The sequence below is a fragment of the Sinohyriopsis cumingii genome, chromosome 8 (genome assembly GCF_028554795.1).
Source record: "Sinohyriopsis cumingii isolate HCF-2022 chromosome 8, ASM2855479v2, whole genome shotgun sequence".
Classification (NCBI taxonomy): Eukaryota; Metazoa; Mollusca; class Bivalvia; order Unionida; family Unionidae; genus Sinohyriopsis; species Sinohyriopsis cumingii.
Genome location: NC_142968.1, coordinates 10,450,380 through 10,464,673, shown reverse-complemented (window position 1 = coordinate 10,464,673; position 14,294 = coordinate 10,450,380). Strand labels below are relative to the sequence as shown.

General features: G+C 32.5%; 1 protein-coding gene across 3 annotated transcripts in view; it reads left to right on the top strand.

Annotated features, from left to right (window-relative positions):
• Positions 1 to 14,294, top strand: part of LOC149792967 (dynein axonemal heavy chain 6-like) — a 246,874-nt gene that overhangs the window by 165,625 nt on the left and 66,955 nt on the right. For all 3 annotated transcript variants that reach the window (XM_089966835.1, XM_089966833.1, XM_089966834.1), the window contains 5 exons: positions 981 to 1,141; positions 2,049 to 2,199; positions 7,893 to 8,074; positions 8,384 to 8,570; positions 10,771 to 10,925. In XM_089966835.1, coding sequence (XP_089822961.1) covers positions 981 to 1,141; positions 2,049 to 2,199; positions 7,893 to 8,074; positions 8,384 to 8,570; positions 10,771 to 10,925 — 836 coding nt within the window. The remainder of the gene's footprint in view (positions 1 to 980; positions 1,142 to 2,048; positions 2,200 to 7,892; positions 8,075 to 8,383; positions 8,571 to 10,770; positions 10,926 to 14,294) is intronic.

Sequence of the window (14,294 nt, the reverse complement as noted above, 5' to 3'; positions counted from 1 at the left end):
ATCCTTTCTCAGGAGATAATTAGTAATTGGAATGCGGATGAAATACATTATTGTTGATTGATCCAGCACACCATTTCAATTCATTTTGTAGGATTAACAAAATCATCATATAAATGGGTAAGGTTTTGAATGGTTTACTATAATGAGTGTGTTGGAAATTGAATCTCAATTAGCCCATATATTTTGTAAGGTCTTTTTTTAGCCCTTCCCCCTCTGAAGTCTTTAGAAAATATTGAGTAATCCATTGGATATAATTGATTGACACAAATAATTGTTGACATTTTGTAAGTTGTATTGTCATGCATATGTCTGTATTTCAGTATCTTGATGATTCAAACATGTCTTTTATTTCAGTATCTTGATGATTACAGCATGTCTGTATTTCAGTATCTTGATGTTAAAACATGTCTGTATTTCAGTATCTTGATGTTTAAGACATGTCTGTATTTCAGTATCTTGATGATTACAGCATGTCTGTATTTCAGTATCTTGATGATTATAGCATGTCTGTATTTCAGTATCTTGATGTTTAAGACATGTCTGTATTTCAGTATCTTGATGTTTAAGACATGTCTGTATTTCAGTATCTTGATGTTTAAGACATGTCTGTATATCAGTATCTTGATGATTACAGCATGTCTGTATTTCAGTATCTTGATGATTACAGCATGTCTGTATTTCAGTATCTTTATGATTAAAACGTGTCTGTATTTCAGTTTCTTTATGATTACAGCATGTCTGTATTTCAGTTTCTTTATGATTAAGGCATATCTGTATTTCAGTTTCTTTATGATTACAGCATGTCTGTATTTCATGGTCTTTATGATTAAAACATGTCTGTATTTCAGTATCTTGATGATTACAGCATGTCTGTATTTCAGTATCTTTATGATTAAAACGTGTCTGTATTTCAGTTTCTTTATGATTAAGACATGTCTATATTTCAGTTTCTTTATGATTAAGACATATCTGTATTTCAGTATCTTGATGATTACAACATGCAGTCTTCAAAGGAAATGAAACTTGTCTTTTTTATGGATGCTATAGAGCATGTGTCTCGTATTGCTCGTATGATTCGACAAGAAAGAGGCAATGCCCTTCTTGTTGGAGTTGGTGGAACAGGCAAACAATCTTTGACAAGGTAGGTTGTTAAATAGATACATTAAACCACTGTCCTTGAGTAAAATTCTTTAAATATTGCCACGATGAATCCAGTATATTTACATGGATTGTTCATGAAATTGATCTGAGTAAATTCATAATATAGGATAAAGAATATAGAATAATGGTAATATTTTAGTCCCCACTACCTGCAGCAGGGACATCTTGATTTGGTCTTGTCCAACTGTCCAAAAATCTATTCTATTAAACTCACTCTACAACAACAAATAAATTTGGTCATGTCCAATCATCTGTCCAAAAGTCTATTCTATTAAACTCACTCAACAACAACAAATAAATTTGGTCATGTCCAATCATCTGTCCAAAGGTCTATCCTGTTAAACTCACTTTTCTTTGAGAACAAAATTTGGTGTATTTTATATGCACATGTTAATAACTTTATTTAGATTTGTATGCCAGTATAGCAGTTTTTCAAATTCTTTTAAATCTTTGATATTTTGTTTTTTTCTTGGTTTTTTATTTGCATTGGTGGCATATGCATTTTAAAAATTCAGATCTGGTTTTTGTTGGTAATTATATTGCATGAGCAGAAAGTTAAATGACAGCAAATTTTAACACATTGATGATTATTGTGTAGGAATAGATTGAAATGGCAGTATTTTTGAACACATAGAAAATGAAAAATTTCGTCGAACAATAATATATTTCTAGTCTTTTTTGTTATGTACATTTTCCTCCAGACCTCACCAACAGATTTTTGTAATTGGAATTCGTTGTGAGTGGATACCGTTTGCACTCTACCTTGTCCCATTTGTTATACGAATTAGATTTATTGCCCTTAGAAAAAAAACCATGACAGTTATGATCCATTCAGTTTGAGGGATTGGCATATCCTGTTATAAACTCGAACTGCGTTATATTCCCAGGTTGGGTGCCCACATCTGTAGCTATCGCTGCTTCCAGATTGAACTCAGTAGAGGTTATGACTACTCTGCATTCCATCAAGATATCAAGAAATTGTATGATTTTGCGGGAGTCAGAAATGAGCACACAGTCTTCTTATTTACTGACACACAGGTAAGTCTGAAAAATATTACAGTTATTTACTTATTTACTGACACACAGGTAAGTCGGAAAAATATTACAGTTATTTACTTATTTACTGACACACAGGTAAGTCGGAAAAATTTTACAGTTATTTACTTATTTACTGACACACAGGTAAGTCGGAAAAATATTACAGTTATTTACTTATTTACTGACACACAGGTAAGTCGGAAAAATATTACAGTTATTTACTTATTTACTGACACACAGGTAAGTCGGAAAAATATTACAGTTATTTACTTATTTACTGACACACAGGTAAGTCGGAAAAATATTACAGTTATTTACTTATTTACTGACACACAGGTGAGTCTGAAAAATATTACAGTTATTTACTTATTTACCGACACACAGGTAAGTCTGAAAAATATTACAGTTATTTACTTATTTACTGACACACAGGTAAGTCTGAAAAATATTACAGTTATTTACTTATTTACTGACACACAGGTAAGTCTGAAAAATATTACAGTTATTTACTTATTTACCAACACACAGGTAAGTCTGAAAAATATTACAGTTATTTACTTATTTACTGACACACAGGTAAGTCGGAAAAATATTACAGTTATTTACTTATTTACTGACACACAGGTAAGTCGGAAAAATTTTACAGTTATTTACTTATTTACTGACACACAGGTAAGTCGGAAAAATATTACAGTTATTTACTTATTTACTGACACACAGGTAAGTCGGAAAAATATTACAGTTATTTACTTATTTACTGACACACAGGTAAGTCGGAAAAATATTACAGTTATTTACTTATTTACTGACACACAGGTAAGTCGGAAAAATATTACAGTTATTTACTTATTTACTGACACACAGGTAAGTCTGAAAAATATTACAGTTATTTACTTATTTACCAACACACAGGTAAGTCTGAAAAATATTACAGTTATTTACTTATTTACTGACACACGGGTAAGTCTGAAAAATATTACAGTTATTTACTTATTTACTGACACACAGGTAAGTCTGAAAAATATTACAGTTATTTACTTATTTACTGACACACAGGTAAGTCTGAAAAATATTACAAATATTTACTTATTTACCAACACACAGGTAAGTCTGAAAAATATTACAGTTATTTACTTATTTACTGACACACAGGTAAGTCGGAAAAATATTACAGTTATTTACTTATTTACTGACACACAGGTAAGTCTGAAAAATATTAGTTATTTACTTATTTACTGACACACAGGTAAGTCTGAAAAATATTACAGTCATTTACTTATTTACTGACACACAGGTAAGTCTGAAAAATATTACAGTTATTTACTTATTTACTGACACACAGGTGAGTCTGAAAAATATTACAGTTATTTACTTATTTACTGACACAAAGGTGAGCCTGAAATACACTACAATTATATACTGGTTTTTATTCATTTCACTTTTTGAGACATGATAATTGATGGTCTTTGGTGACAAAATGTTGTGTATTAAACAGAGGCTCTTAGAAAAATGATAATCTGAGTTAAATAATATTAGACCTTGTTCATTAGTCTGGTCCAACTTTAAAAATGAATGAACCCAGATATGCTGTTACCATAATGTGCCAGGTCTAGGTCTGCTAAACATTATTTTTAAATAAACTTGCATAATAATAGATTGTGTCATCAGCATAAAGAAAAACCTTAATACTTTTTGAATGCAAATTTCGATCATTTATAAAAGTTAGAAATAGTAGTGGCCCTTAAAAATAGTAGTGGCCCTTAAAATAGATCCATGAGGTACTCCATAGGTGACATGTTTTACTTCAAATGTGTCATTATGCATTCCAAATTTTATTCTGTTTCAAAATGTCTTTTTTTACTATGCCTTAATGGGTGTAATTTATCAGTATGATCCACTGTAATCAACCATCACAAACCCCCTTAGATCTCCATTAATATAACTGTGAGCCATTTTTCAATCATACTAATGAGCGGATGCACATGATTGATTGGGGCAAAAAAAGTGACGCTTTACCATAAAGAGATTGTGGGCAAAAGCCTTATAGTCTACCATAAAATAGATTGTGGGCAAAAGCCTGATAGTCTACCATAAAATAGATTGCAGGCAAAAGCCTGATAGTCTACCATAAAATAGATTGTGGGCAAAAGCCTTATAGTCTACCATAAAATAGATTGCGGGCAAAAGCCTGATAGTCTACCATAAAATAGATTGTGGGCAAAAGCCTTATAGTCTACCATAAAATAGATTGCGGGCAAAAGCCTGATAGTCTACCATAAAATAGATTGCGGGCAAAAGCCTGATAGTCTACCATAAAATAGATTGTGGGCAAAAGCCTGATAGTCTACCATAAAATAGATTGCGGGCAAAAGCCTGATAGTCTACCATAAAATAGATTGTGGGCAAAAAACTTATTCTCTACCATAAAATAGATTGTGGGCAAAAGCCTTTTAGTCCACCATAAAATAGATTGTGGGCAAAAGCCTGACAGTCTACCATAAAATAGATTGTGGGCAAAAGCCTTATAGTCTACCATAAAATAGATTGTGGGCAAAAGCCTGATAGTCTACCATTAAAAAAAATTATGGGCAAAAGCCTTATAATCTACCATAACGTAGATTGTGGGTAAAAGCCTGATAGTCTACCATAAAATAGATTGCGGGCAAAAGCCTGATAGTCTACCATAAAATAGATTGTGGGCAAAAGCCTGATAGTCTACCATAAAATAGATTGTGGGCAAAAGCCTGATAGTCTACCATAAAATAGATTGTGGGCAAAAGCCTGATAGTCTACCATAAAATAGATTGTGGGCAAAAGCCTGATAGTCTACCATAAAATAGATTGTGGGCAAAAGCCTTATAGTCTACCATAAAATAGATTGTGGGCAAAAAACTTCTTGTCTACCATAAAATAGATTGTGGGCAAACGCCTTTTAGTCCACCATAAAATAGATTGTGGGCAAAAGCCTGACAGTCTACCATAAAATACATTGTGGGCAAAAGCCTTATAGTCTACCATAAAATAGATTATGGGCAAAAGCCTGATAGTCTACCATTAAAAGAAATTATGGGCAAAAGCCTTATAATCTACCATAATGTAGATTGTGGGTAAAAACCTGATAGTCTACCATTAAAAAAATTTATGGGCAAAAGTCTACCATAAAATAGTTTGCGGGCAAAAGCCTGATAGTCTACCATAAAATAGATTGTGGGCAAAAAACTTAATGTCTGCCATAAAATAGATTGTGGGCAAAAGCCTTTTAGTCCACCATAAAATAGATTGTGGGCAAAAGGCTAACAGTCTACCATAAAATAGATTGTGGGCAAAAGCCTTATAGTCTACCATAAAATAGATTGTGGGCAAAAGCCTGATAGTCTACCATAAAATAGATTGTGGGCAAAAGCCTGATAGTCTACCATAAAATAGATTGTGGGCAAAAAACTTATTGTCTACCATAAAATAGATTGTGAGCAAAAGCCTGATAGCCTACCATTAAAAAAAATTATGGGCAAAAGCCTTATAATCTACCATAACATAGATTGTGGGTAAAAGCCTGATAGTCTACCATAAAATAGATTGCGGGCAAAAGCCTGATAGTCTACCATACATTAGATTGTGGGTGAAAGCCTGCTAGGGTACCAAACAATAGACTGTGGGCAAAAGCCTGATTTCGTACCATACAATAGATTATTTCCATCAAACAAAACAGTTTGGAATCATGAAATTGTTTTCATAAATTTTGTATTAGACAAGGATGATTGCGATGGATCTAAAATTGTTAATGTCATCATGCAGGACAGATTTTTCAAGCTGTTTAACTTTAGCCTCCTTCTGTTTGTTTGGAAATTTATTTTTGTACACTAAAGTTACATATACAAGTATCTTTGAAAATTCAAAGATGCTGCTATCCAAATGCTGTTATCATAAAAAATCTTGGTCAATTAAATTCAACACCTGCTTTTTTTCTTGTGTTTATTACCTATAACAATGCTTCAGATTGTTTCAATCCCTTCCCTTACACCATTTGGCAGTTTAACTTGAAATACCTTCTTGTACGGTGATACAACACTTATAAAGTAAACATTCATATTTTTAAAAATGGCAAACATTTACTTAAGCACAGATGTTGCTATTGTGCATGCACTTCCATGGGTCATCAACAGGTGCAAACAAGCAATTTCCCCAATCTTTCCAAACGATTTACCATTGCTTCCAGAAGGAAGCACTGTTCTCTTTTAATCTCACCTTTTTGTTTCTTTATATTTCATTTTCCCTTTGTCCCTATTTACTCAGGAATTTGAATCAATATGGTCTGTCAGTGTTGAAATTTTTCCTTGGACAACCCGAGCTGGTTTATTCTAATGCTGACCCATTCTTAATGAGGCCATGTAATTGAACCAGTAATTTTGTATTTGTGGATTTATTTAGTTTTTGTTATGTCATTAAAGAGGACTACCTCCTTTTGTTCTTTCAGAACATTTTCAGTGTGTATTTCAGATATTTTACCCTGTTGTATTGTAGAATTTATATTTATACAGAAATAGCAAGCAACTAGAGATTTGCTGTTTTTAAGGAAAAACATTTAACCACATGCTTTCAGAGTTATTAACTTCCAAATCTTCTTATGTTTACATATAATACTATCACAAACATAGACTACCAAGCCTCTTTATCTATCAAACTTGATCAAGTTCACTTGTTTGTATTCCTCTAATTAGAAGATGTCCAATATATGTACCGTTCCCTCTTAAGTTGTTGGTAGGAAAAGAAAACTACTTATTGGTTATAATAATAGTCTTCATTTTCTATTAGGCCTTCCAAGATGGAACAGTGCCTCCAACATGTTTGTAAATTATAATGTATTCGGTTTTGATGAAGTAAGGAGAAAGTATGTATTCTCAATGATGACAAGAATGTCTAATAGTATGAACTGTAAATTGAAATCTCTGTGGAACTATGACATTCATTTAAATTTTTGTATTATTAGCAGATGGAACAAATTACTCTTTAAATGGGCTACTTAATTTCATTCTTAACAATTCTGGACACAGTCCATTGTTGTAGATGTGTCTCTATATTTGTACATAAGATATATATGATTTTTCATGTTTACAGTGTTTTTTACTTTATATTTTAATTTAGATGTATGGATGATGTAGTTTGAAATAAATTATTCTTATCTTATCTTACTCCTTGGTGTAACACTTAAAGGAGTTTGGGTCAGCAAGGGAGATAAGTATCATCTGGCTCTACTTGAATCATGTAAATCATCATTGACTTTGTTAGTATTGTCATTACTGTTTGCATTGACAAATCTAGAGCCATTGAATGCATAGTTATTGCCATGGAAATCTTACAGTGTCTCATTTGCAAGAGGTTTGTTGACATCAGTCATTTGATATGTATTGTTACTCATTATGGAATTAATAATTATCCCATGTTTTAAGAAGGACAGAATATTTGTTAATGTAGTAATAGACTGAGATGGTTTTCTTGGGGAAGCTGTTTGAGGCTCATTTGAAGTGTGAACTAAAACTTGAACCATGATGGGTGGTTGAGGGATTCTTATCACTTTGCCCAGAACATACAGTCCATAGTAAGACAGGCATATAATAATACATATTAACACAGCAGATGTTAGATATGCATTCCCTACTATGATCTTAGACCCATCATCTGTAACTTTTTTGCAGATTGTTGTGGAGGAATTTCTGGAGGACATAAACAATATCCTAAACTCTGGTGAAGTGCCAAACTTGTTTGAGCCTGAGGAATATGAACAGTTGATCATTGGATGTCGACCAGCTGCTAAGGAAATTGGGATCCCAGAAGGCAATCGGGAGCTCATCTATGACTTCTGCATCAACAGGGTTAGGTGAGTGGATGTCAGCAGAAAAAGCACTGAAAATTATAATTTACTAAATTAATTCCTTATATTTTTATTCAGTGGATACTTTTAAATGACTGAAATCAAAATTAATAAATTATAACTTCATTAAAGTTTAGGCAATGCTGTAAATTTATCAATTTTTGCTTGTTCTTGCTCACTCATTTCAGAAAAGTTAATTTTATACTTTAAAAAAATGTTGTGATTTACAATTCGTTTTAGAAATCTGCTCTATTTTTGTTTTTCATCACAGACGAAAATGTTTTGTTTCTTACTTTTAATGTTATTGAATTTTAGAAACAACCTTCATATTGTCCTGTGTATGAGCCCAGTAGGAAGTGCCTTCCGATCTCGTTGCCGAATGTTTCCATCTCTGGTCAACTGCTGCACTATTGACTGGTTCACAGAGTGGCCACGGGAAGCCTTAATGAGTGTGTCCCAGTCATTCTTTGAAAACGTGGAGCTTGGAGATGACAAAATGAAGGTAATAGAACCAGACTTTTTAAAGGATGCCACCAGCTCATGCTGTGGCTGTCCAGGTATCAGAATGAAAAGTCCTCATATGCAGTGTTTTCACTCTTCTGTAGAACTCTTTTTCTAATGATGACACTTGACACCTAATTTTGCCTTTAATATCCATTCTATTGCCAAAAAATGATGTTGTGCTTTGTAAAACAAGTATAACTAGAAGATTTCAGTTTTGATTTCAAGATATTAATTGATATTGTGTAAATATCATCTGAAGCTAAATCCATTTGATTAGCCCCATTATATTTACAGCATAAATGGAATAAAACTATTTCATTCAATTAGCCCCATTATATTTACAGCATAAATGGAATAAAACTATTTAATTCAATTAGCCCCATTATATTTACAGCATAACATGGAATAAAACAATTTCATTTGATAAGCCCCATTATATTTACAGCATAAATGGAATAAAACAATTTCATTCAATTAGCCCCATTATATTTACAGCATAACATGGAATAAAACTATTTCATGTGATTAGCGCCCCATTATATTTACAGCATAACATAGAATAAAACTATTTCGTTTGATTAGCCCCATTATGTTTACAGCATAATATGGAATAAAACTATTTCATTTGATTAGTCCCATTATGTTTACAGCATAATATGGAATAAAACTATTTCATTTGATTAGCCCCATTATATTTACAGCATGACATGGAATAAAACTATTTCATTCGATTAGCCCCATTATATTTACAGCATAACATGGAATAAAACTATTTCATTCGATTAGCCCCATTATATTTACAGCATAACATGGAATAAAACTATTTCATTCGATTAGCCCCATGATATTTACAGCATAATATGGAATAAAACTATTTCATTCGATTAGCCCCATGATATTTACAGCATAACATGGAATAAAACTATTTCATTTGATTAGCCCCATTATATTTACAGCATAACATGGAATAAAACTATTTCATTTGATTAGCCCCATTATATTTACACCATAACATGGTATAAAACTTTCATCTAGCCCCATACTGTGTCATAAATATAATAAAGGGCTAATTGAGCTTGTTCCTAGATGCCTTCATGCTAGTGACATCTTTATTTTGGCATCTACTACTTATTGTTGTGGCAAGTAGCATATAAGTGCATTTAAATGAAACAGAACCTTAACTGTAAAAGCATTAATTATCCAAATATTTGACTCATGTAAACCAATACAGTTGTGCACTCCAGGTATTTTCTAACACCTACAAATACAGGCCTGAATATCAAAACTCTCATGTCAAAACAAGTTCAAGTAACTTAAGTTCTGCTATTTGCATAAATACATTAAATTTCTAGAAGACTCTTCCAAATAAACAGACCTGAATGTAAAGGACAGAAATGTCTTTTTTGATATAAAGGAACCTAAATGTAAAGGACATGCCATTGCAATCCTTTCAAGAGAGATGTCTTTGTGGCATGAAGTTTCTGTTTAATGATATAAAAAAATCCATCTAATTTGCAGCTGTCATCGGTATGAGGAAATTTGATTTAGAAAGCATAAACACAGAATTAAAACCCATTTCAGATAAAATTAAACATTATGAATTAAGTTAGCGTTGAATATTAATTTATTATTTTCCATGTTTCTAAGTTTTATGAAATCAATTTTAATAGTTTATACTTCAGATTAATTTGTCACTAGTCAAACTTTCAGTTCCACTGGGGTTATGATAGATACTATTATTGTAACAATAAACTCAAATTATCATTGTTCATTTGGCATGGTCTTTGGTACAGCTTGCTTCTTTTCAGATATTTGAAAGATGCTAGTGGTAGCCTTTAGGTTTATGTTTGCTGTGATTGATAGAAAATGAAAAGTAAATCTGCACCTTTGCAATGTGTCTTTGCAGTTTTCTCATTATCAGTTTGCATATTTGTATTTCTTGTTTTTGAATTCTCACAACCTCTTTGAATTCTCGCAACCTCTTTGTATTCTCACAACCTCACTATGTAGTTTATATAGTTTTTCATTGAAATGATGCATATTTGGATATTCTCATTATATTTACTCAATTTATGGGAATTTTATGATTGTAAAAAATTCAGGTTTGCAGTTTTTCAATGTATTTGTGATTAGGATGTGGCAAGAATAAATAACCATCTTAATTTATGTGTCTATATTACAATGATCATCCACTTCAGCTCAAAATATCAGAGATGTGTGTGGAGATTCATACCAGTGTCAGCACAATGGCAGATCGATTTTATGCCGAGCTAAAGAGGAAGTATTACACCACTCCAACCAGCTACCTGGAACTCATCAATCTCTACCTTGCGATGCTGAATGAAAAGACAAAGTAAGTGGATGCAAGGTTTTTGAATTAATAGACGAAGTAAGTGGATGCAAGGTTTTTGAATCAATAGACGAAGTAAGTGGATGCAAGGTTTTAAAATCAAGAGACAAAGTAAGTGGATGCAAGGTTTTGAAATCAAGAGACAAAGTAAGTGGATGCAAGGTTTTTGAATCAGTAGACGAAGTAAGTGGATGCAAGGTTTTACAATCAATAGACGAAGTAAGTGGATGCAAGGTTTTTGAATCAATAGACGAAGTAAGTGGATGCAAGGTTTTAAAATCAAGAGACAAAGTAAGTGGATGCAAGATTTTAGAATCAATAGACAAAGTAAGTGGATACAAGGTTTTAGAATCAAGAAATAATTGTGCTGAAAATGTATTTCATAATGTTTGCATTGATTAATGAAACCCAAATTTTCTCAGACCAGAATATGTCAGTTGATGTTTAATTTGGTCTGCTTGCCAGCTTGTTAATACATGTTGACCATTAAATACAGACATCTTGTGCTTAATATCTTGTGTGACTGGAGCATACACAGGTGGTTTGACACTTGCGTATTTTCCATTGTAGAAAATGTTTAAATTCAGTTAAAATAACTTACCTAACTTTTTATAGAAGGTCCATTTAGTAAAGTTGTATTATTTTCAAATGAAAATTTTTTGGTCATTCAGGTGCTATGCTAGTGAATAGGCTTGTTTATATTGATTAATTTGTTAATTGTACCATAAACTATGAGGCTTAGAAAATACACTCTTATTAAACTTTCTTTACATTTCTTTGGTCTTGGGTTCAAGTCCTCAGTCAGCAAGTGTAAGGGATGATGGTTGCCTAGACATGGTTGAGAGTTTACTTTATGATTTCTAGTTGTCTAAATCTTGGCCTAGCAATACTGTATCAGCTTTGGAAGTTTGTAGATGACAGTTCATGGAAGAATGAAAAAAAACATTGAACACTTTTCAAACTAGTATATACATTCATGTAGCATGTGTGTATTGACCATATCTCTTGAAACAGGATGATATCATTCATGATTGTGACTTCAACACTGGAATTGCACGTAATGTTTGAAGAAAGCTTTTTGTCATTGTATACAACTTTTTTTCCTAGTTTTTTATCCATTAACTCTTCATGTTAGAATAATTATGATGCATGGTTTGCTAACATCAGATGTATCCACTTGGGAACAGAAGTTTAACAGAACACTTAGGAAAGACTGATGTATAATAGAACACTTGGGAAAGACATGTATAGTAGAACACTTGGGAAAGGCAGATGTATACTAGAACACTTGGGAAAGACATAAGTATAATAGAACATTTGGGAAAGACAGATGTGTAATAGAACACTTGGGGAAAGACAGATGCATAATAGAACACTTGGGGAAAGACATGTATCAAAGAACATTTGGGAAATACATATGTATAATAGAACACTTGGGGAAAGACATGTATCAAAGAACATTTGGGAAAGACAGATGTATAATAGAACACTTGGGGGAAAGACATGTATCAAAGAACATTTGGGAAATACATATGTATAATAGAACACTTGGGGAAAGACATGTATCAAAGAACATTTGGGAAAGACAGATGTATAATAGAACACTTGGGAAAGACTGATGTATAATAGAACACTTGGGGAAAGACATGTATCAAAGAACATTTGGGAAATACATATGTATAATAGAACACTTGGGGAAAGACATGTATCAAAGAACATTTGGGAAAGGCAGATGTATAATAGAACACTTGGGGAAAGACAGATGTATAATAGAACGCTTGGGGAAAGACATGTATCAAAGAACTTTGGGAAATACATATGTATAATAGAACACTTGGGGAAAGACATGTATCAAAGAACACTTGGGAAAGACTGATGTATAATAGAACACTTGGGGAAAGACATGTATCAAAGAACATTTGGGAAATACATATGTATAATAGAACACTTGGGGAAAGACATGTATCAAAGAACATTTGGGAAAGGCAGATGTATAATAGAACACTTGGGGAAAGACAGATGTATAATAGAACACTTGGGAAAGACAGATGTATAATAGAACACTTGGGGAAAGACATGTGTCAAAGAACATTTGGGAAATACATATGTATAATAGAACACTTGGGGAAAGACATGTATTAAAGAACATTTGGGAAAGGCAGATGTATAATAGAACACTTGGGGAAAGACAGATGTATAATAGAACACTTAGGGAAGGACAGATGTATAATAGAACACTTGGGAAAGACATGTATAATAGAACACTTGGGGAAAGACATGTATCAAAGAACATTTGGGAAAGACATATGTATAATAGAACACTTGGGAAAGACTGATGTATAATATAATGCTTGGGGAAAGACATGTATCAAAGAACATTTGGGAAAGACAGATTTATAATAGAACACTTGGAAAAGATATATGTATAATAGAATACTTGGGGAAGATATATGTATAATAGAATACTTGGGAAAGGCAGATGTATAATAGAACACTTGGGGAAAGACTTTTAACTCCACAGCCCACCATCATAAAATTTTAATGGACTTTCTCAGATTTTACTCAGATATATTTTGACCTGAAAAAAAACATTTGTGCATTTTAAACAAAAGTTTCCAATCTGGAGTAATATTTCTAACTTGAAATGTTGAATAAATAAACTATGTGTAGAGATGTTTTAGCTATATTCTAATTAAAGTTTTTGACTGTCATAGTTTTGGAACTTTTAGTTTCAGATTGAGGTTCCTGTTAAAAAACTGATGAGAATATTAAGGCCTGGACCCTTAAGGCCTTGCAAAACTTTTAATAATATTAGGGCCTAAACCCTTAAGGCCTTATAAAAAATGTCTGACAATATGAGGCTCAACCCATACTGTTCCCTCCAGCAGATGTCAGGTCTAAATAAACAGTGAATGATTCTTATGGGCTGAGTGTGTTAAATGTAGCATTGATAGAACCCATCATTGTAGAGTTAACCTTAGGGCCAGTATATTGCATAGACACAATGCTGATAAGAAACAAATTCCACCTGAAGGTCAGAATTTTGCAATAGATATCTTGTAAACTAATGCAAATGTGAACAGGTTAAAAAGAGTTTCATCTTATCCTTAAGATTAAATATGACAGCCAAAAGTAATGATCTACAGTGGTTGTGGATTAAACATGACAGCCAAAGAGTAACGATCTACAGTGGTTTTGGGATAAACATGACAGCCAACAAGTAATGATCTACATTGGCTGTGGATTAAACATGACTGCCAAAAAATAGTGATTGACAGTGGTTCTGGATTAAACTTGACAGCCAAAGAGTAATGATCTATATTGGTTTTGGATTAAACATGACAGCCAACAAGTAATGATCTACAGTGGTTG